Source organism: Phascolarctos cinereus, unplaced genomic scaffold (genome assembly GCF_003287225.1).
Source record: "Phascolarctos cinereus isolate Bilbo 61053 unplaced genomic scaffold, phaCin_HiC Scaffold_4;HRSCAF=312, whole genome shotgun sequence".
Taxonomy (NCBI): Eukaryota; Metazoa; Chordata; class Mammalia; order Diprotodontia; family Phascolarctidae; genus Phascolarctos; species Phascolarctos cinereus.
In genome coordinates, this window is record NW_027555847.1 from 347,818,637 (window position 1) to 347,843,362 (window position 24,726).

Sequence of the window (24,726 nt, forward strand, 5' to 3'; positions counted from 1 at the left end):
TACTCTAGCATAAGCTAGGTGGCACAGTGGACAGACCACTGGGCTTAGAGTCAGAAAGAACTGAGTTCAAATTCAGTGTCAGATACTTACTAGATATGTGACCCTGAGCAAGTCATGTAACTTCTCTGTGCCTCAATTTCCTCATCTACAAGATGAAAATAATAACAGTACCTACCTCCCAGGGTGGTGGTGAGGATAAAGTGAAATAATATTTATGAAGCATTTTATAAATGCTAGCTATGACGATGATGATGATGATGATGATGATGACGACAATGAGCTTTTTTAGCAGCAAGAGTAGCAAGGATAGCATCATGCATATAATAAACACATAATAAATGATCATCACACTGAATGGCCAAAATGTTAAGAGAAATGGCCAAGGTTTGCTACAGAAAAGAAAAGGCAATTCTAATTCAAATGCCTGGCATTTAAAAAATAATAAATACACTTGTAAAAAACTCTCATTTGGGGAGGGGGGGCTGGGCAATGGGGTTAAGTGACTTGCCCTGGGTCACACAGCTAGTAAGTGCTATATGTCTGAGGCTGGTTTTGAACTCAGGTCCTTCTGAATCCAAGACCAGTGCTCTATCCACTGCACCACCTACCTGCCCCAAAAACTCTTATTTAAAAAAAAAATTCATCCATTTTCTTCTTCTGTCACAATAATGATGCTAGAAGGGCAGCTAGGTAGCACAATGGAAAGAATGAGGGACCTGGCATCAGAAAGACTCAACTTCCTGAGTTCAAATGTGGCCTAGACTCTTACTTGCTGTCTGACCCTGGGCAAGTCATTTAACCTCAGTTTCCTCATCTGTAAAATGATCTAAGAAGGAAATGGTAAAGCACTCTAGTATCTTTGTCAAGAAAACCCCAACAGGGATTACAAAGAGTCAGACAGGATTGAAAATGACTAAACAACAACAAAACTATCATGCTCCATTTACAAATGGGAAAACTTAGACCAAGAAAGATAAGTGGCTTACCCCTGTATACCCCTGGTATACAATTAATTAATGGCAGGGCCAAGAATAGTTCTGTGACTCTTAGCCCTATTGTTCTTTCTACTCTACCAAAACACCTCCAGCTTTATTGCTTTGATTGGTTCAACAGATGGTTGCATACTCCCAAATGCAAGATTTAACTGGAAAGAAAAAACATACATATTGCTGAAAAAAAGTGAATCGGCCCCCTTACCTGTTCAATGTTGTAGCCACCATAGAGGGAAGCTAAGTAACCCCCAACAAAGGTACCACCTGGGAGCAGATACAAGTAATTGTATTCAGGGGGATCAGTCGGACGTTTGAACATGTCCAACATCCTCTGGGTCACCAGGAAACCACCTGATCAAAGTAAATAAAATTTGAAAATTAAAGAAATGGTTTCACTGAAGAAGATAGCTATTTAAATAGGTGATATGGTATTTCTATTTTAAAGAACCTTTGTAACCTATGAGTCATTTTAAACACTGTTTTATAACTATAAAACATGGAAGTATATTGTATAGGAAGCAAGTTCAATTAGGAAAAAATGTTATCAGAGCATAGAACCAATTATTTCCACATGACTAAAAATACAGAATGAGAATACAAAAGCTCAAAGGTCATAAATCTATTTCTAACTTGCTGTTCTGCTTATTAAACAGTATTATAATTAATTCTGATAAAACAATCAAAATAAGAACATGCCAAGAATTCATAGCATCATAGATCTAAAGTTAGAAGGAGCCTTATTAGGTCATCTGATACAATCCCCTCATTTTACATGTGAGAACTGAGCCCCACAGAGGTTCAATATCTTGACTAGATTCGAAAAGGTAGCAAATGGCAGATCCAGCATTTGAACACCAGTTTTGGAGTCAGAAAGACCTGAGTTCAAAGCCAGCCTCAAACATTTATTAGCTGTGTGACCCTGGGCAAGTCATTTAACCCTTTTTGCCTCAGTTTTCTCATCTGTAAAATAAGGCAGAGGAAAAAAAATGACAAACCACTCCAGTATCTTTCCCAAGAAAACACCAATTGAGGTCACAAAGAATTGGACACAAACGAAAAACGACTGAACAACAACAAACCTGTGACCCCAAAATCAGCACACTTTCCAATGGCACCACAGTATATTAAAGTTCTTCTGCTACCAAATAATGGGGGAAAAAAACACCAAGTCATGCTAGACTTTCTACCTTCAGGAACAATCATTGATACTGATAGGGTGATAGGTACAGTTTCAGAAAAATTCCTAAGCTTATCTATAGATACTTTAATGACATGCCTGAGCCAGTTTAATTCAGAGCTATGTCTAAAATATCTATGGCAAGAAATTCTTTTTAATCACAGGAACTTCCAAGAACTATAGTATTAAAAAAATAGATGAGCATGACATTCCTTTCAAAAGGGTTTCATGATTTAAGAACAAACATTTCTTAATTCCCAATTGGATTCCTGCATAACTGAGAGTCCTCAAACAGTCCCTTGGTGCTGATTTGTATTAGTTCTTTAATCTCCATTAAAAAGCAGCATGAGATGTATTTTAATTATTTTCTAGATATAATAGTAGATAAACAAGGGAGCTGGAGTTTCACAGGTGCCATATTGTCAACAAGAGGGTCCAGGTACCTGCGATGTTGACGGAGGATATGAAAGCAGCCAGTGCAGCGAGACCCTGAGGTGTATTGGAAGGATACATGTGTCCTCCCATGAGTGCCAACCCACCAACAGCAGTCAAACCTAGGAAGGAAGAATAAAACAGAGTGAGTGACAGATAAAGAAGCTGCCAAGTCAAAACAATGCTCTCATCGCACTTCAATCATGTGTAGTAAGTACAGAAATGCTCCAGTTTAAAAAAAAAAAGTCAACAAAACTCTAATTGCTCTTTCATAAAAATCATATAAATAATAATTTAAAGTTGCCTGGCTAAGCAACATTTTCCCAGGATTGGGATCGTAATGTAGGAAAAGTCCTTGTCTAGGAGTCAACACCTGGGTTCAAGTTCAGAGCAGCAAGAGTGACACCAGCAGGTGCCTCCTTAATGTTTGGTGGATCTGAAGTCCTAGCTTCCTCTCTTACTAGCTTTATAATACACAAGTCACACCCTCACTCTGGACCAAAGATTGGACTTGCCCTTCGAACAGTGCCCCACACATAGTAGGTACTTAACAAAAGCCTGCTGACCAACTGAATGGCTAGAGATTTTATTAGAAGAACTCTAAGGTCCCCCAGATTCCATCAATATTCTTGAGGTCAGGGGATACATGATTTGTCTTTGTATCCTCAGCACCTAACTATATAATATGTGCGTGTATGTATATGTATGCATGTATGTATGTATGTAAATGTGTGTATATGTGTGTGCCTATATGTATGTATATATAATAATAAATATTTGTTGAAGTGAAGATGTGATTCTACGATTAGAAAGAATCTGTATCAAGAAAGGAAGAGATGGAGGGACAAGGAAAGAAGGGAGGAAGGAAAGTGGGAGAGAGAGAAATAAGGAGGGAAGGAAGAAAGCAGTGAGGGAGGGAAAAAAGGAGGAAGGGAATAAGTATTTATTAGGTGCCTGCTATGTGCCTCGCACTGTGCTAAGTACTTAACAAATATTATTTTAGTCTCACAACAATCCTGGGAAATATGTGGTATAATTATACCCATTTTACAGTGGGGAAACTGAGAGACAGGGGTCAAGTGACTTGCCCAGGGTCATACAGCTAGTTAGTGTCTGCGATCATATTTGAACTCAAGTCTTCCTGATTCCAAGTCCATACTCTATCCATGATACCACCTAGCTGTTGCTATTTACGGTAGAATACTGATTTCATCTTAGTACTTTATGATTTGTGTGGCCATTAAAGAATGAAATAAAATGGCCAATGGATGATACCTATAAGATGGAAAATTAACTTGAATATGTTTTCAAGATAAATAAAAAATACCTGAACAAGGTTTTTAGTGGGAAGGAAGAGTAATGGGACATACAAAGATACAAAAACTATTAGGTTTTTAAAGTTATAACTAATCTCCCTATAAGATTTAACAAAAATGATGAAAAATGACCCAAGGAAGCACCAAATTCACACTTTTAAGCAGGACAGTCCTAAGGCATTCTGATTATTCATTTTTCAGAGCTTTATATAAGGTAAACTATATGTTTCAAATTTTCTTTTGTAATAGAGCATACTGACCCACCAAAAGAGCTCTTTTTCATGTTTTAAGGAAACATACACCTACTGAGCACAGGCGGTGTTGGGCCCTTCGTAGGACACAAAGGTAATAAAAACAACTACTTACATTTCAGTAATGCTTTAAGACTTACAATCATTTTCTTCAACTCAACTGTGTGAGATGGATAGTATATTATTCCCATTTCGCAGATGAGGAAAGTAAAGCTAAGATTAAGAGAAGTGACTTGCCCAAGGTCATATAACTAAGGGGCAAAGAAAGAACCTAAACTCAGTCTTTTGTCATAGAAGAGATTCATGCCCTGATTCTTCGACCAAATGGCCTGTGAGGACTCTTCCCAACCTGGGATTCTGTGATTCAGTCTTTTGCTTCCCCATGGAACTAAGATACAAAGGTCCCAGTCAACAAGGAGCTTACATCTCACTATATCTCCACATTGTCCATTCACCTCAAATATATTGTATTGCTAAAACTATTCTTGGTCTCGGGGGGATACCAAAGGAAGGTGCCTATTGCCCCATGAGTTGTACACCACCTTTTTCTAGGAACATTGAATATTCCCATTTACTTTAAATTATACTATTCAATTTGATTTTCATACTTGATACTATTTTTAATATAATATAGTTTTATGTAAAACAACATATCTAAACCTACCCTGCTGGGGATTTGTAAGGATGTAGAGGGTCACAGGCTGTTCATGAGGTCTCACTGACTGGCGAAGGCCCCTCTCAGGTGTTGTTCTCTGAGCAAAGGTCGCCTGGTTCGGTGCCTCATTGTACAGATCTTTAACAATCTTTAACTCCCCTAGTTATTGTATGGTCATTAGCAGTCTATTCGGGGATTGGAGTCAGATAAGTGCACAGGACGTGCATGCACTCTCCTTGAGCACAGCATGGGCTATACGTCATTGTAACTTGAGAAAGAGTTCCTGTTACTTTACTATATAAGTTAACTGCTTTGCTAAAAATAAACAGAGTTGCTTCCATCCTGCCTCCCGCCTCATCAATGCACATTCGAGATAGAAAATCAAGCTGGTCTTGATTCATCAGGTGCTTGGGAAATCCTAGGCCCTAGGTAGGCTCTATAGCCAAGTAAACTAGTTGTGCACAATATCACCCCAAGAGAATGGAAACTCCTTGAGGGCAGAGACATTTTATTACTTACATCACAATATCTCCAGCACCTAAAATAGTGCCTGACATACAGTAGGCACTAATTAATGCTAACTGAATTAGGTATCAATAGGTACCTAGATATTTTCAGATTCTGCCAAGTAGTCTGGCACAGACACACTACAACGCCAAAATTTACAGCAACCCCCACAACAAAACCTTTAAAATAGCTCACATCATCAAATCCCCCAAATGGCATTTTATTTCTACCTGGAAGCAGAACAACATACTACCTAAGACACCAAGATCTTCTGAAACAATTTTTTAATACACTCACATAAAGTTTAAGCATGCTATTGCTTAAAGTACAAGTATTGTTGGACTGAAATAGCCAAAAAAAAATCTATGATGACCTAATCTGCAGGAAAGCTCCAGGAAAACTTAGACTAAAAGTGCCATACCTGAGATAGCATTAGTTACAGACATCAGAGGTGAGTGGAGAGCAGGAGTGACACCCCAAACTGTGTGGTAGCCCACAATGCCAGCTAATCCAAAAGTTGTCACCATCTGAGAGAAGGCTGAATTGGGAGATACAATGCCCAAACCAAGTATACCAGTTAGACCTAGAGAAAGACAACATGAAAAAAATGTTATTAGAAATCTGATCTATTAAGGTTAAAAGTCCACACTAAAGAAAATATTGGGAATAGTCAATGCTTTCAAAGTTAATTTATTCCTCTGACAGCCAATAGTAAGTAGTTTTTTTTAAAATAATGACAGGTAAAATTTAACAGTTAATAGGAAGACAATGAGGAGAAAAGATGAGGGCCACAACTCTCTCCTTTCAATGGAGGAGTGGTATACTGAAATGTCACCTGTGCTGACACATGTACTTAATATGTTGGTTAGTTTTGTTTAATTGCTCTTTTCTTTGCTACATGGGAAGGAAAACCAGAGGAATGGGGAATACTTGGAAATGACTGGAAAGTAAAAATAATTATCGTCAATAAAAAGAAATAATGAATTTAGTTTTTAAAAAGAAAAGGAGTCTGAGATACTCATAATCAAAACTCAACTCCTTAAAATCTGAAAAAAAGAAAATTTCAAAGTTGGTAATATTTATGAATCACTTCAGCAATAACTTACACATTTTCCTCTCTTTCCCACTCTCTCTCTCTGACTATTCCCTGTTATAATCAAACATAGACAGGGCCATCTAGCTGTTAAATAAATCTTCTTATTCCCTAAATCACAGGCCTGTATACAACACAACAAGGCACCAAGGTTTGGCCAGGATATAGCTTTTACAAAGCCAAATTTATGCCACTCTAAAATTTGGCTGAGTGAGGGAAGGAGGTTTAAAAAGAGTAGGAAGGATTTCATTCACTCCAGCACCTCCCTAAAACATATGGTGTCCACCAGCCCAGGGAGCCAAAGTGTTGCAATTGCTCCTGAATCTGGATTGTTCTGTTGGCTAGGGCCATGAGCGCCAGCTTCAGCACCAAGTCAGCAAATGTGATTTTAAAAAGAAAAAAAAACACAAATTAAATTAAGAATGTGCAGAAGAATACAGTCAGTTCTGAACATACATCTTTAATTATCGCCTTCCTTAATAACAAACATACGTGTGGCTATTCCTCTAAAGAAGAACAGGGTTACCCAGTGGTAAGTGAGGGGGGGAAGGAGCAGGGGAATGATAGCAAGCAAACTCAACTTTCTGAACAGGGTAATCTTCTTGAGGTGAAATGTCATTCTACAGATGAAGCAATAGGAACATTCAGGAAAGCTCCCATTCAGAGGACCTGGGTTCAAATTCCAGCTTTCTTGAATAATGCCTGTGTGACCCTGGACAAGTCACTTCATTTCTCTTGACCTCAGCTGTCTCATCGTTAAAATGAGGGAGTTGGACTAAATGCCCTCTCAGAGCCCTTCTAGCTCTTAACCTATGGCCCCAAGAGAGGGCTAGACTCAATAACCTCCAAGATCCTTCCAGTTCTAGATCTACTATTTTATAAGGAGGCAGAAGCATAGTTTAACTTCCTTGTACTATTTCCACTGATAAACTATTTCAAAATGCCTGGCTACTTAACTATTTGCAGGATAATTGAATAATAGATAAGCAGTACCTAAATTTTTTTAGGTTAGCCAAGATTTTTTTTCTAATGTAGTTATGTTTCACACAAATGAAGTGACATTTTGAAAGTTTTCTTTCTAATTACTAAACTGGTGTATGCCTAAAAATATTTTCCCCTCAGACAGGTTTTTATAACAATTTCTACATGATGCTTCTTGGATATTTTTCAAAGAACAAAAAACAGGTACATCATATTAAGTCAGTGTGGTACAAGGGAAAGCCCACTGGACAAGAAATGAGAAGATTTTCCTTTGCGTCCCAGCTCTACTGGCTGCGTGGCCTTGAGCAAACCCCCAATCTCAGTGATCTTTAGGGCCCTTCACCTGTAAAATGAAAATGATAATCCTTGTGCTTTCTGCTTCACAAGATTAACATGAAGATCACATGAAGTGATGTCACTGTAAAGTACTTAAAATGTTATGCTGTATAAAAGGTAAACTAAGAAAAAAATAAGATTCCCTCTCAAACCAAGGTTATCTAAAAGAAACACTGTAGATTTTTTTAAGCTCCCCATTTTGAGAAATGCTATTTATCTGCCTCTAATCAATTATTTAAGTTCATTAGAACACCAAAATGAGAATAATATGCAGACTAGTTCATAAGGCAAAGGAAATCCAATAAATGCCTTCCTTTCTAAAGCTGAAATTCACCTCTTTCATGTTTATTTTAATGCAATGTCCACGACTCAAAGAAAATGTAAATGGGGTCCAGGACAAAGAAGTCAACAGTTTGGTTTTCAGTAATCCCAAAAGGCTTTGGAAGAGATACTTCACTACAAAGATAAACTAATATAAAATTAAATTAACAAAACACAATTAACCAGCATATTTAAATGAAATAATAAGTGCTGTCGATGGTCCACCCATTCATAAGTAGGAGCCATAAACTTGAGAATTAACAGAGGCTGAGCCTTTGTAAAAGAAGAGTGGTTTATTTAGCTTGGTAATAAATAGATGATGGATGAATGGATGAATGAATGATCCCAGGATTTACTGGGGAACTTTGAAGCATCTAAGAATACAAAAGTTAGATTTGCCTATTAATTGTTAATAATTATGCTTCAGCTTTTGTCCAGGCAGAGATCTAACTAAATTAAAAGAGAAATTTCTGACCAAAGAACTAAAAGCATATCTGCAATATTAAAAATTCCAAGGGGGATAACTGTAGTCAAGGTGAGCATGTGTTACTGCCTATAACCATATATATTTTAAAGCTGTAACTAAGTCACAGTTAGAAACAAATAGTTACTAGTAAGTTGTAAAGTAAGCAAGGCAAGAATTAAAAGATCCTCAATGAGGCTAACAGAATGTTAGTTAAATACATGATAGCTATACCTGTATCCCAGTTCTTATTCTTCAAGACAAACACCTGGATTCCCCAGTGTTACCCAACTCTGTAGACAATCATAGTTGGTTGGTTTTATGCCCACCAAAAAAAAGGAAATGAGTGATTTATCTTCATACATTCAATATATTTTCATACATATCATTCTGTAATTTCAAAAGAAGCCAAAACTCTTTAACGATTTCACTCTAACTATTGTTAACAAAGGATCTTAATCATTTTCAGAATCATGTTTTTTCAATGCAAAAAACAGCATACTTTGGATGACAAAAGAAACATAGCTATTAACTTTTTTTTTCAAGGTCCCAGGTCCCAGGTTAAGAACTCCTGTTCTAAGGGAAATTATTTTAAAAGGGCCCAATTTCCAGTGAAATCTAATGAAGAATATAAGGCTTTCAGGAGATTTACAAATAATTTTGATACTTAATGCATTACTTATGAAACTCAAATTAAACAATCCCAGTTGGAGGAGGGACAGGTACGAGAGGAGGGAGCAGGAGAGGCAAGTATGCTATCCCTCACCTGCTGTGTATGCAGATGCTGTGGTCATGGTCTTTCGGAATGGGGTAAGAGCAGCTGCTTTCTCAGCGTCAAGCTCAGCTACTGTCTTTGGTTTCACAGGGGCTCCCTGAGGAATATTTTTTGGTGTTGGTGCTGGGAAAATTATCTTGCCATCCTAATAAAAATTAGAAAAGAGGATTTAAAAATTAAACAAATATCAAATAACAAAAATGTTTAAAGTAAACAGTCATGATGCTGGGTCGGTTTTTTTTTTGTTTTGCTAAAAGCTATTTCTTTTATGTACATACCCATAAATTTTTGTTACAACACACCTACAGAACCCCAAAGCAATATTCTGTCTTAAACAGAAATCCATAAAAGATAATCCACAGGACATAGGAAGGAATTAATAGGCTTACTTACCTTCATTACCACAGTCCCCCTAATGACATGGCCCATTGTGCCAAAGTCAAAGTCATCTTTCACCTCAAAGTGGAAATTATCTTTGTCAGGGCTGATTGCCTTTAGAAGTTTGGTAATATTGTTTGAATACAGCGTACTGGCCTGGGTAGCCATTCGGCTAGGAAGGTCTGTGTAGCCTATGTGAGTAACTCCCTAGACAAATGAAAATAGAGTTAATAAAGTTTATTACCAAACTTTGAAACATAGGATAGTTCTAATTTCATTCAGTCAAATATTAAGCATTTATTAAGTTCTTATTTTGTGCCAGACACTAGGCTAAGTGCTAGGGAAAGAAAAATCTCTGCCCTTACGGAGCTCATAGTCTAATGGTAATTTATGAATATAGCTAACCTATATATTTAAATGTTTTCAAAATATACCAATAATTTCATATATAGATACATTATATCAATATGATTTTTTAAATCCCTTTTAAGAAAAAGACCACCTCAGCCTCAGTCTTTCAATTATAAAATTGTTGACAGCTTTACCAATTTGCCAGGTAGTGCAGACCACTGAGTTCACTAAGTCTCTACCCAACCTCACCTCCCGTAAACTGCTTTGTACATATTTTGTATTCATTTATCTTTGCAGACGTTGTTTCAACCCTCTCCCCATCCCATACACAAACTCAAGTCTAAGGCCAGCTCTTGAGGGCAGGGGTGGTTTCATTTTTCCTTTGCATCCCTAATAATGACAATTATTAAGTATATAGAAAATGCTTAATAAATACTTGCTGAATTGATACTTCTAAAAGTAACATTTTGATTCTTAGACACAGACACACTGCATCAGCAAAATGCTTGACTACTATAGCCATTACTGTTCTAACAATACCTTATGGACATAAAGTTCTCCTGGTTTAGTAGTTTCAAAGTTTCCTCCTGCTTCAGCTGCTAAATCCACAACAACTGAGCCTTCCTTCATTGATTCAATCATGTCTTTCGTAAACAAAACCGGTGCTTTTTTACCTAGGGAAAAATAAAACCATAAAGAAAGGAGTACAAATTATGTATGTTAAAAACCAGCCAACTTAAGCCAAGAATTCTCCTAATGATTGTGGCAATATCCTCTTGTATGCTGACATCATAATTAAGGAGACAGGGCACTGATCCCAAACCATATGGCATTTGCAATAACCTATAGGCAATGCAGTACAAAGGAGAGTGCCCTGGTCTTAGAGTCAGAGATGTGGGTTTCAATGCTGGCTCTAAGTCTCAGTTTCCTCATCTGTAGAATGGGGATACAACGACATACTTCCTCTCCTATAGATTTGTTGTGAGGAAAGCATTTTGTAAAACATGAAGTGCAATAAATATGGCCTATACATTAAATTGTAAAATTCTCATACCTTTCCAATAATCTACATTGAAATTAATTAAAATAAGCAGATATGTGCCATACAACACTTTTAGAAAGGTGAGAAAACACAGCATGAAATCAAACAGTTAAGTACCATAGCTCAGAAGATCTGGGTTCTAATTAAGGTCTGCTATTGTATAGCCTTGCTTGAATCACTTAATTTCTGCTCCTCAGTCACCTCACCTATAAAATGAGGATAATAGACTTTATCATCTCTGAAAGCCATTTTAGCTCCAAATCCTATAATCCCATTAAAGCTGAGAATCTCTGATGCATATTATTTCATCCTGCTTCTCCAGTTCATCACAACTTCCCTACCAAATCTTAAAGTGACCAACAATTTCAATGTATTTTTTCCACCTGAGTCTTTCAACACCTTTCGAACTTTCATCATTCCTTACCACCATTGTAGCCACCAATGATAGGTCACATTCACCATTCACCTCCTCTGTTCCAATTCCCTCCCTGGCCAAAATATGCTGGAGAAAATCACAAAACCTGTCCAATCTGCTTCCAGGACAAATGAATGTTATCTAAGCCTCAGCAAGGGCCTCCCCAGAGCTCAGCAATCTTATTATCCAACTCATTTTTTTCACATTTCCCTCCATGATCGTTTCAAACCTTTGCCTCTTTGCTCAATCCCTAACTATACCCCTACCCCCTCATATTCATAGTGGATTACCTCACCTCTTATTGAGAAAAAGGCCAGCTGCCATGAGCTTCCTCAGCTTCCCTCTTCCAGACCTAAAAAATTCTGTGTTCTCACTCATTATTTTTTCCTTTCCTACTGTGTCAAAGGAAGAAATGTTCCCTATTCTTTATCAAGAGACCAAAGCTTTTAATTCCACTCACCAGAATTTAATTCCATCAACCACTCCCCTTCTCAACTGGCCCTTTAGCCTACAAATATGTTTAAGTTGATAACTTAAAATTATATTTCTATGACCCTTCTGCTGCCTTGAGCTTTCTCTCTCTCTCTCTCTCTCTCTCTCTCTCTCTCTCTCTCTCTCTCTCTCTCTCTCTCTCTCTCTCTCTCTCTCCCTCCCTCCCTACCCCTTCCACTCACTGCCAAAGTTCTAAAATGAACAGACTACAATCACTACCTCCACTGCCTCATCACTCACTGAACCCACTACAAACATGCTTGTGCCTCCATGACTCCTAGGGAAACTACTCAAAGGTTACCAGTGATATCTTAAGAGCCAAATCCAATAGCCTTTTCTGAATCTCAACATTTGACACAAAAAAGGAAAAGTTTTAACAAAAGATTTAAAAATGCTCCTGTTCTCTCCACAAACAATGGCAGTAAGATGGTGGTTGTTGTCCTTTGTAATCCCGAAGGACCAAAATGACATCACTATGTCAGGGTCAATGTATAATGTGTCCAATTGAGGCTAATCAGACTAATAAGAGCTCAGAAGGCTCTACCAGAGCTTAGGCATAAATAGCCTATATGAATATTTGGAATAGAGATGGCTCTAAATTTACACAACTCACATTTCTTTTCAGCTACTGAAATTCTGACTTTTTTATGTTTTGACCACAGGATACGATCCCCACCTGCCATGGTAAATACGCCAGGGTTAGATTAGGTGAAGCAGACAATTTTTAGGGCACCTTTTCTAGCTCTTCAAGCAAGGGCATCAGAAGAACAATTAGCACAACTGGGAAGAGACAACCAACTATATATTTACCTCAGTAATTTAATAATAGTGAAAAATGAGCAGAAGTTCTTTAAGAAAAAAAAATCTTCATTGAATATTGAAACCTTTCAAAAATTAGCAAATTGCACAAATTTCCTATATGAAACTAAAACTCTAACTAGAAGCAGATGTGGTCAGTACCACAACAGATATTCATTCTAACCAACACAAAAAAGTTATACGATGAAAATTATGCAATATTCTCCCCATACTTGATTTTATTCAAACTCTACTAATGAAATCAAAAGCTATGACTTTTAAATACTCCGTGCATCAATCCCACAAGTAATCATAGCAAATACTGTTTATTGTTGTTTGTCCTTCATTCACAAAGAGGATCAATGACATCAGAAAGGTGATGTCTTGAAAGTGAATTGCATTTGAGTGAGGCAGGGCTGTGTAAAGTCTCCAGCCTCACTCTCTCCTTTGGAGGCATCTGGGTCCAGTGGTGAAATACAGATCAAAACTACTGGAGATAGCCCCACAGCAAAAACTAGTAGCTACTCAATACAACAACTACATAAATGACAGATTAAGTAAAAGTTCTAACTGTGACTACACTAGATACTGAAATTACGGAATTAAGACTGCCTAAAAGTGGGCCTTAACTAGCTTAAAAAGAGATAACTCAATTTAACCATAGAAAGGGTAGATGATGAAGATAAATTAAGAATTGTGTTTTATTAGTCAGAAAAAAAACAAATTATATCAAATCTTTGTTAACCATAAAAGCAGCAGTCCTTTGCATTTTGAGATCTTACAAATTTATACCCAGTGAAAAGAACACTCAATTTGCAGCCAGAACACATGGATTTAAATACCATCTCTGCCACATATTAATTGTGTGATAGCGGACAAAAACAAATAATCAGTAAACATAAAGTAGGAAGTAAAGCACAAGGTAGCACCAAAAAACTATTTTTAAAAAACAAGCAATAGAATGTTTCTTTTCTCTGTACCCTTCTGTTAAACATAGGAATTTTTAGAGAGGCAACATAATACAGCAGATAGAGTCAGAAAGACCCAAGCCTAAATCCTACCACAGACTATGTAACTGAGCAACCTCCCCATGAGGCTCTACAAATAGGAATGACAGTATTTATCTCACTGGGATGTTTTAAGGATGAAATGAGATACTTACAATGCTTTGCATATTGCAAAGCACTATATATCAATTAGCATTATTATAATTTATATACAACTATAGAGTTTTTGTACAAATTTATACAAATATGAAAGATTTATACAAATCTTGCAACTAGAAAAGATGTCCCAATGATGGTCGACAAAAACAGAATGGAGGCTTTTTTGCAAAACTCCTGACATCTCCAGAGGGCATGATAAAGTTTAAAGACAGAAGAATCAAAAACAAAATACTAAAATGAATCAGATACTGGGGATTTTTACAATAGCAAAATAAATATATCACAATATTTAAATGTAAAGCATTAAAAATGTTATGACAAAGAAAAGAGATGGGAGAAGGAATAGAAGTTCTGATAGTTCCAAAAGTCAAGGCCCAGCAAGGAAAAACCTTTAAACCCAACCTCCAAGAATCACAAATACTACCCACAAGCAGTCTTACAAAGGAACAGAAAATTCTCTCCCTCCTACAGCAATTACTAGAGCAGAAAAAATCATTTCTCAGAAACCTAGAATGAACCTCAGAAATCCCCCAGTCCAACTCCCTCATTTTACAAATGAAGAGAACATAGGATCACAGACCCAGAACTGAAAGGGGTATCAGAAGCCATCTGGTCCAACTCCCTCCTTCTACAGATGAGGAAACTAAGTCTCAAGGCAGTTAACTCACTTGCCCAAGGTCACACAGGTAATAAGCACTACAGGTGAGATATGAAGCCAGATCCTGACTTGGGAACCAATGCTCTTTCAGCTGTAAGACCCAGGGAGGCTAAGTGAATTAAACTGAACTCGATTCAGCTTAATTCACTAATACCAATCCCCTCTTGTCACTGTGGGGCAGCTAAGTGGCACAGTCGACAGAGTGCCAGGCCTAGAGTCAGGAAGATGGATCTTCCTGAGTTCAAATAAAGCCTCAGGCACTTAAAAACCGGAGGACCCTGTTAGCCTCCGTTTCCTCATCAGTAAAATGAGTGGGAGAAGGAAACAGCAAACCAGTCTAGGATCTTTGCCATATGAGGTCACGAAGAATGCCTGAACAACTGAAACACTTGAACAACTTATGTCACTGACTCCCAAATACTTTCATCTCTCGTGAACTCCAGTTCTACATTCCCAACTGCTTACTGAATAATTCTTTTAAATGTCTTGCCAGCACCTCAAACTCAGCATGTCCAAAACTGAACTCATTAGCTTCTCCCGTAAACCTGCCTTTCATTCCAAATTTGCTCTCTCTGCTGATGGCATAATCATCTTCCCACGCCTGAAACTCAAGTCTTCTAGGCTCTTCACTCTCCCTCACGTTGCCTGTATCCAATTATGTGCCAAGTCCTACTGAACATTCTCACAACATAACTTCAATTTTTCACCTCTCGTTCATTTTATAGTATCTAGTCTGTAGCACTTATGTCCCTTCTTGGAAAGGCATCATGGGGTAGCTAAAGAAAGGGCTTCAGAGTCAGGAAAGCCTGGGTTCAAGTTCTGCTTCTGACTTCTCACACTGGCTGTATGATCCTGTCACTTAACTTCTCCATGCTCTAAGCAACAATTTAAGACTATAAGTTGAAGAGAAGGTACTGTCGTCCGTTGGTAGAGGGAGTTTCCTCACCTGGGGGCTCCCCACACAAATTAAATAAGGGATCTAGTCACTATTCTTACTCCTATATTCCTCATGATTTGTATAGGGATATGTGTGCTTCCTAAAATTTAGTAAATTTAAATGTTATCTTTCCTCTGAGAAATATAAATGAACTGGTGTTTCCTGCTCGAATAAACACATACATATATACACAATATATATACATATACATTACAAATAGTATATGCACTTTTATATGAAGTTATATTAGTAATTAAGCCCCTTTCTCCCCTCCCCCATTAAGATACTTACACATCAGAAGATTATTCCCCATCCCCCATTCCTCTATGGAATTTCAGTTAGCATTTATACAGAGAGGCCCATGAGGGACAAGTGGTAAGCACCTCCATAAGGCCTCTGATCCTCACAACCCAACGCCATCCTCCCAGCACTGGCCAGGCAATATGGAATTTGACTACCACCCTGGATATCTATCTAGTTTTAATTGTTTAATCTACCTAGTTTAATTGTTTGTTTTCCCATTTCCCTCACTTGAAAATTTAAAGATAACTGTTCATCTGGACAAAAAACGGCCCCAAAACACCTCAAATCAGAGAAGATCTTACATATCCCCCTTGTTAGACAGCCTTGAGTAAACTGGGAAACATTCTAAACCCACAACCTCATTCCCCTAAACCAGGGGTGGAGCACCTGCAGCCTCAAGGCCACATGTGGCCCTCTAGGTCCTCAAGTATGGCCCTTTGACCAAATCCAAACTTCACAGAACAAATACCCTTAATAAAAGGATTTGTTCTGTAAAACTTGGACTTATTTAAAAGGCTACACCCAAGGACCTAGAAAGTTACATGTGATCTCAAGGCTGCAGGTTCCCTACCCTTGCAACTAATAACTGCTCTCCAACTTAGATCTGAAAGATAATAGCTCATATCTTCTTCCTGACTAGTCACCATCCCAGAACCTACCCCCAAAAGGAGGGGGAATTTCTTAACATATGTCAGAGATGAGACTTTTCCTATTAAAAAAAGGAAAAACTAGAAGGGGCTAAATAAACTATTACCTTAATCCGAATTTAGAAGACCAAAGCACTCCCTTCCATCTCCAGAAGGCTGTAAAGAATATTCTCTAATATTCTGTAAAGACTATTCTCTTTTGTACACATAAGTCATGTACATAGGAGAGAGGGAGAAAAAAATCTGGAACTCAAAATCTTATAAAGGTAAATGTTGAAAACTATCCTTATATGTAACTGGAAAAAACAAAACACTATCAAGTGGGAGGGAAATAAATTATAAATGGTTTAAAGATCAATTTATTACCCCTAGGACTTCAAAAGCAAGAAATGTTGACATGCCAACTACTAAAAATTCCCATTTGAATAGAAAGACTTGAAACAAATCCTAATAAATACCTTATCTTTGTTAAAGGCAATTGGATGAACATTAACATTAGGCTTGGTATATCTTCTCCAAATTGGAGGGGCGGGGGGAGATGTAACTCAACACCTAGGAAATTCAGAAAGTTAGGAATGCGTAATAATTAACTTTCAATACAGTAATTAAAGCAAACATGGATAAATATCTTTTCAAAAATCAAGCAGATATGCTAATTTGTGGTAAATTACAAACCCAAGGGAGGAAGTAGATGAAAATTATACTATGAATATTGAAGAAGGAACATAGAAGAATACCGTGATGAAAAATCATAATCCATACTACCTTATGTGGAAGAAGGCAAGTTTCTTGTACAAGACTTGTGCAAGGCAAGTTTCTGACCAATAACAAAGCTAAGTGAAGATAAGAATGTAGTTGTGAAGGGAACTTCTGTCAGAAATCTACTAGAGGTCTGCACTAAAAGAAGAGCGTATGAAAAATTACTAACTTGCCTTGTTGAATAGTCTCCTATTTCAGAAGGTGAAGGAAAGCAACAAAGATTACCTGGGTCTGACCTAAAAGGTGATGCTGATTGGGACATAGAAGCAAAGAAACTTTGGGGCAAGATTTATTATTTCATCTTAAAATTCATAATTTAAGGAAGGGTAATTCTAGGTATGGTCTAAAATGAGCCTTAATAGCAGAAGAATGGATCACAAGAAACTGAGAAGCGAAACAAGATAGTTGGCTTGAAAGGAACTGGAGGATCTCAATAAGATTCCAATGATGCAATTGTAAATTATTTCACTGAAGAAAAAGATACATCTAAGTAGAAAGGAAGCATATTTATAAGCTCTGACTTTTAAAGGAAAGATGAAAGCAAGGGCAGGTAACTGAGGAAGAATACAAAAGAATCGCAATTCTACCCCTAAAAGCATCAGGAAAACTAATCTCCAGAGCAAGCTGAGCATTTTACTAAGTACAAAAGATGAGGGGGGGGGCGGGAAATGGAGAAGAAAGGGCTCTTTAAATTATATTGGAAGCAAAGGATGAACAAGGAAGGGATAAGGCTACTGGTTGGGCAAAATGTAAGCCAAAAAGAATAGTCAGAATTGAAAGGATATTAGAAACCCAAGATAAGTGAGGAAATGGCAAGAAAACACTTTCCCGCCCTCAACAAATTCAAGTGACTGGCCCCTGAAGACTAGTCTTCAAATCCAGGTCTTCTTACTACAAGCTCAATATTCTTTCCACTAAGCACAAAGTCACAAAACCTCAAAATCTGAAAGACTAATTCTCATACCACTGCCCTTACATGATATTTTAAAGTGTTACTATGGTCACAGGAAATAACTAGTGAAAAGAAATAGGGAGTGTTTAAATACAGTGAATTCAATACTGCTGCCAAAATCCCTAAGCTTTGTAACGTCACATTATACTTTTGTTGATATTTGCCAATATGACAAAAAATTAAAGACTTTTTTAGAAAGAAAACACTGAAGAAACCACTGTCTTGTGCAATAAAAAGAAGAGCTGGGATGATATAAAAATCTTTGGAGAAATGAGGTAAAAAAAAAATAACCCCTGCTACTCTACAAAAAAAAGTCATTTGTCAGATAATCTATAGCAAGTACTAAATCACATAAGTATAAGGGTACTTCACCTGTTTTGAAGATGTGAGTAGGTTAGCTCACTTCCTTCTAAACAAATGATCCCTAGGAATGTCTGGATTTCCTACAGCAGGGACATTAGCCCCAAGTTCTACTATCAGAGCTAACTAAGCAAGGTTTTTGAATCCCCTGAGTTGCCCAAACACAACTGAAAAGCCGAGGTTGGCAGAGGAAAAGGCAAAATAGGGGAGAGGTAAAAGGGAAAGTCACAACAAAGCTTAAGAAGGGAGAGAAGGAACAGGAAAGATAAAGGAATGAAGCAGAAGTAAACAAAAAAAGAAGCATAATGGACAGTAAGCCATGCAGAATTCTCCCCTTTTGCAAAATGTTAGAGAAAACTATGGTGAAGACTGCAAGTGGCATCACCTCCCAAAACTGTGAAAAGCAGTGCCAGGGTAAAAGAGACATCAGACCACTTCACATGAAACCAAACTGAGCCAGATCATCTCAACAGTATTTTCAGATGAAAACAGGAAAAAAGGAGAAGTGAAAAACAAAACAGCTGTCAGCATTTCTATAACAAACAATTATCATTTTTGATGACAATGAATTAGCATATTTGGACTCTAGCCCCTGAGTCCAAGAATGTGCTATATGAACAAGTGGAAATAGCACTAAAAATGAAGATGGGAAGGAAAAGAACAGCCAAGTACACAGGGAAGAAATCCATGCCAGACACAGAATAATCTTAAAAGTTAGCAGCGATTCTCTTCCATACATAGATTTAGAGGATCTTAAAGGTCATGTGGGCCAATCCCCTCATTTCAGAGATAAAGAAACTACGATCTACAAGTCACCTAAGTGACTTTCTCAAAGTCACAACAAGTGACCTCGTGCTTGGTTGAGCCAACATTACAAACGAGGTATTCTGCTCTGACGCCAAATCTAGCTACTTTCTGCCACAGTACAAAATCTCAATCTTGTCAACGGCCATACTTTCTCCAAGAGTACACATAACACCCTGTCCCAGACTTATTTCCTGTACAACTGCTATACACCACAGGGGATCAGACAATATGCTACAGGTCTTCCTTTGGGTCTCCTAACATTCCACTGGCACCAGCTGTCTCTAGCATATCATTCACTCTCACTACATGACTTGGACACCTGATTTTCCAATCATTCATCTTCTTATATCTTTAATGTTTTTTCAAGGGCACAATTATTGAACTGAAATAAGCTACAGACTAGTTAGACCCACCACAAGTCTATACATTAACCCAGAAGTGTCTGCTTTGGAGACTCTGGTATTCCATGCTTTAAAGCCATACAACATCACTGCAAAAAATATCGGTGCTGAAAAGATGAGTCTTTGTTTCAAGGATAAACTTGGCTTTTTTTCTGATTATATAAATCATCTGACACATAGAACAAAATGCAGACTTAAAGGCTTTCCTCCAAAATGTTGACTCCCATGCATATATAAAAATCACATAAGATTCCTTGTCAGAAAAAAACACAAAAATAATTGTCAACATCAAGATAGACATTAAACAGGGAGGCATATACTTGCCAAGGATGTTTGCCATTATCATAGAAGACATACTGTGATTCCCTATGGAGGGTGAGGTCCTCCAGATACTTCTGTTTACAGATGACATACTGCTGATTGCATTAAGACCTAGAATACTAGACTCCTTAATGAGATCAGTCACAGCTCAAGAGATCTGCTTATGTGAACTGATGCAGAGTAAAGCTATTAGTAATAGGAAAATTATATATACCACAATTACAGCAATGTTAATAGAAAGGACTATGGAGAAGAAGAGGAACAGGGTCAGGAAGAGGGCTGGAGAGAGACAAGGACAGAGAGAGAAACAAACTAAAGGCTGAAAAACTATACTGACAAAAAACTCTAGCCCTAGAGAAAAGTTAAAGAAAAAAAATGTATCACCCTGCCTTATTGGCAAAGATAAAGAATTATAGATATGAATTACTACATATACCATATGATGTATTGGTTGGCTTTGGTGAACTACTTTTTTCCCTTTGTTGTTTTATTCTTTGTTTCAATGGATGGCTGCTGGGTAAGGAAGGAGAAAAGGATATACTGGAAAATGAGTGATATAAAAACAATATATCAAGAATACCTCTTTAAAACAGATACGTTTAATAACAAGAATAATAACACAAAGGAAAAAACAAATGAGGAAAAAATTACTATTGTCTCCCAACTGGTACCCTGACTACCAAAGAAGCTTTAGTCCTTACAGTGTAAAGATGTGCAGCTTGAAGGAAAGCTCATTGAGTCTGTGGGTCAACAAATACCAGTGTGTACCTTGGACAGGCACTGCAGAGAGAAAATGAACTGGAGAGCCCAGAACTGAACAGGAGCAAAACAATAGGCTAAACTGCCTTTGAGAAAATTTAGAGTGCTTCCAAATAATTCCAAGCTGCATCTCGAAAAAAACCTCACCTTTCTAACAAAAGTACTCCTCTAGTAATACTACATGGGTGCAAATCATGGAACTCCACAATCTCTAACAAATCAAAAACACAAGTTGACCTAAAAGCCAAATGAGAGATGTGGCAGGTTTAAGTAAGTTGCTAGATTATGACTTGATGCAGAGAGAGGCATCCAGAGAATATATAGCTGCAAAAGAAGACGGGCCACTCACTCAGCAAGAGCAAGATGTAACAGGTGAAGAGCTGAAGTACTACGCTAGTACCTATAGACTATTCAGAAACACAGGGAAAGGATTCCAGCATGCTGAGATCTCTGAAGAATTTAAAATCAAGCACAGAACAATAACCGCACAGCTATGGATAGGCTGGCATCTGTACTACTGGAGGAATAATCCCATTCACATCTTCAGGTCCTTCTAATGGCATGGTTTATATACTCTATAGTAAAACCTGATTAATCCAAAGTAAGGTGCATGGCAAAGAGTCCTGTCATTCAAATTAATAAAAGTTAAAATTATACAATACTTTAAAATTTAAAGCTATTTTCCTTTAGTCTACAATCTACATTACCTTATAACATGCCAGGCACTTGTCTCAAGTGACACTACTTACTTTTAACTTTTTGATATCAATAACAATACTGTTATAGATGTCCAAATCAGATTCTGTCTTCAGAGGACTTGGATTAACAAAGACTTACTTTATGTGCAAACTCCCTCACCAAAGTTATGAGCTCTCTTTGTAGACTTTTAGCTCCCCCTCCTGGCTACACGCTATAGAATAAAGATATTCAGCATATTTGTTGAAATTCGCATGAAAGGCAGGAACTAAAGTATCACTGGTGAGAAAAACATGGTCAGAGGAAAAATCCTCTCTCCATAGCTGCTTCCCCAAGAGGCTATAACTATAGTAAGGGACTTCCTCCTTTGCTGTCATCTTCACTAACTGAATGAAGGAGGAGACCAGTGTTGTAAAAATGTTACAGACCTACCCTCCTCCCAAAATCAGTGGGAACATTTATGCTAGGAAAGAGATCCTGGCATGCTGATGGTTTTAATGACTCTCACTGCATGATCCATAGATCTGCCTTCTTGGCTTTGTGAAATAAGGCCAGCTCCCCTCTCCCAGATAGCTACCCTCACTGCCAAAGGAAACATCATCCTTACAGACAAAACAAGCTCAGTGCTATACTTATTTGCTATAAGGGGTTAATTTAGGAAGATGGCAGGGAAGGGAGGGAGGGAGAGAGAAAGAGAGAAAGAGAAAGAGAAAGAGAGAAAGAAAGAGAAAGCAAGAGAGAGAGAGAGAGAGAGAGAGAGAGAGAGAGAAGGAGGAGGAGGAGGAATTTTCAGGGGAATACGAAAGAAAACAAAAAAACATTCAGAAGGGATACAAATAGAGCAGTTTTGTTAAATTTTTTTCACACTTGTGACTTTTTCCTAAAAAAAAACTCTATATGATGGAAGTTCACGTTTTTATATTCAATCTTGTTCTTTGTATACTAAAATGCTCATGGTTGTTGATGATTGCAAAGTTCATAATAAAATACAAACTTGAAAGTCAGTTCTTAAATTGAAAAATTACTTATCAGACACATTCTACTTTCCAACTACACTATTCTGTTTGCATTTCCTCATTTTATCTCCTACCTCCATGCTATTGCAGAAGACGACTCCACACCTGCAATGTACTTCACTTCTCACCTGAGCTCCAAAAAATCCCTAGGTTCCTTCAAAGCTCTGCTCAAGTACCATCCCCCTCTAGGAATTCTTTCTTTTTAAAAATAATATTTTCCCCAATTCCATATAAAAAGTTTTAATTTTTTTTATTTTGACTTCCAAATTCTCGCCCTCCCTGAGACTGTAAGCAATTTGATATAGGTTATATATGTGCAATCATGTAAAACATTTCCATATTAGTCACTTTGTGGAAGAAGAGAGAGAGAGAGAGAGAGAGAGAGAGAGAGAGAGAGAGAGAGAAATAATATGCTTCAGTCTGTATTCAGACTCCATCAGTCTTTCTCTGGAGGCAGACAGCATTTTTCATTATGAGTCCTTCAGAACTGTCTCAGACCACTGTACTGCTGAAAATAGCTAAGTGATTCACAGCTGCTCCTCATACAATATTGCTGTTACTGTGTACAATGTTCTCCTGGTTCTGCATCAGTTCATATAAGTCTTTCCAGGGTTTTCTGAGAGCATCCTGCTAGTCATTTCTTATAGCACAACAGTATTCCATTACAATCATACATCACAACTTGTTCAGCCATTCCCCAGTTAATGGACATCCCCACAATTTCCAATTCTTAGCCACCACAAAAAGAGCTGCTATAAATAACATAGTATAAATTGGTCTTTTCTCCTTTTTTTTAATCTCTTTGAGATACAGACCTAGTTGGGGTAGTGCTAAGTCAAAGGGTATGCATGGTTTTATTGCCCTTTGGGCATAGTTCCAAATTGTTATAGAATGGCTGGATCAGTTCACAACTCCACCAACAGTGCATTAGTATCCCAATATTCCCACATCCTTTCCAATATTTATTATTTTCCTTTTTTGTAATATTAACCAATCTGAGGTGTAAGGTAGTACCTCAGAGTTGTTTTAATTTGCATTTCTCTAATCAACAGTGATTTAGAGCATTACACACATGAGTACACACATTCTAGTTGCTAGTGCTCTCATTCTTCCTGTCTCTGAAAGTTACTTAGGACAGCTAGGTGGCGCAGTGGATAGAGTGCTGGGCCTAGAGTCAGAAAAACTGATCTTCCTGAGTTCAAATGACACTTCACTAGCTGTGTGACCCTGGGCAAGTCACTTAACCCTGTTGGCATCAGTTTCCTCATCTGTAACATGAGCTGGAGAAGGAAATGGCAAACCACTCCAGTATCTTTGCCAAGAAAATTCCAAATGGGGTCACAGAGAGTCAGACACGGCTAAAAAACAACTAAACAAAAAAAATCCACATTCAAATTTCCTTATATACTGTTTCCCCACAGCAAAAGGCCAGCCCCTTGATCACAGGGACAGTTTTGATTTTGGTTTTGTATCCCCATTCATTGCCTAGTAGGCCTGACACAAAATGGACCTTTAGCCAATGCTTCTTGAATTCCATTACTGACATTAGTAGCTTGCTCCACAAGCTCCCAAACTACTCCTGCTCATGTCATTCATGTCACTGCCTACTTAACAGAAGAGAGGCAATATGGTATACAGTAGGAGCACTAGCTCTGGAGTTAGAAGGCCTGAGTTCAAATCCCACTCCTGACACTTATTACAATGTGATTTTGAACAGTCATTTAACCTCCATTGTTCTTCATTTATTCATCTACAAAACGGGGGTTTGTATTGCATGACCTCCAAAGTACCTCCCAATTCTAAATCTAAGGGTATAAATAAGTGTAACTGACAGATAACAATCCTCCTCCACAGGATCAAAGATGGAGAGCTGGAAGTGACGCAAGAGACTACTCCAAATTCCTCATTTTACAGATAAAGAAAGAAGGAGAAATTACAAATTAATTTATCATATACAGCCCTCAGTACCCTAAGGAGAAGATGAAAGCCCTAGAGTTGGGTACTAGCAACCAAGTGAGACAGTTATGGGCAGTCAACAGAGTACACATCAAAAGAAAAGCTACAGCACAGATGACAAAAAATGGGAATAGTCAGTATTGGAAGGGTTGTAGAAAAAGAAATAGATTAAAGCACCAACAGATGGAGGGCTAAGAATCAGTATAACTACAA

The 24,726-nt window shown here is 37.7% G+C and overlaps 1 protein-coding gene across 2 annotated transcripts in view; it reads right to left on the reverse strand.

Annotated features, from left to right (window-relative positions):
* Positions 1 to 24,726, reverse strand: part of NNT (nicotinamide nucleotide transhydrogenase) — a 132,564-nt gene that overhangs the window by 64,139 nt on the left and 43,699 nt on the right. For both annotated transcript variants that reach the window (XM_020996674.2, XM_020996667.1), the window contains exons 8-13: positions 10,569 to 10,702; positions 9,693 to 9,884; positions 9,291 to 9,444; positions 5,752 to 5,913; positions 2,613 to 2,723; positions 1,198 to 1,343 (exon numbers count right to left, since the gene is read on the reverse strand). In XM_020996674.2, coding sequence (XP_020852333.1) covers positions 1,198 to 1,343; positions 2,613 to 2,723; positions 5,752 to 5,913; positions 9,291 to 9,444; positions 9,693 to 9,884; positions 10,569 to 10,702 — 899 coding nt within the window. The remainder of the gene's footprint in view (positions 1 to 1,197; positions 1,344 to 2,612; positions 2,724 to 5,751; positions 5,914 to 9,290; positions 9,445 to 9,692; positions 9,885 to 10,568; positions 10,703 to 24,726) is intronic.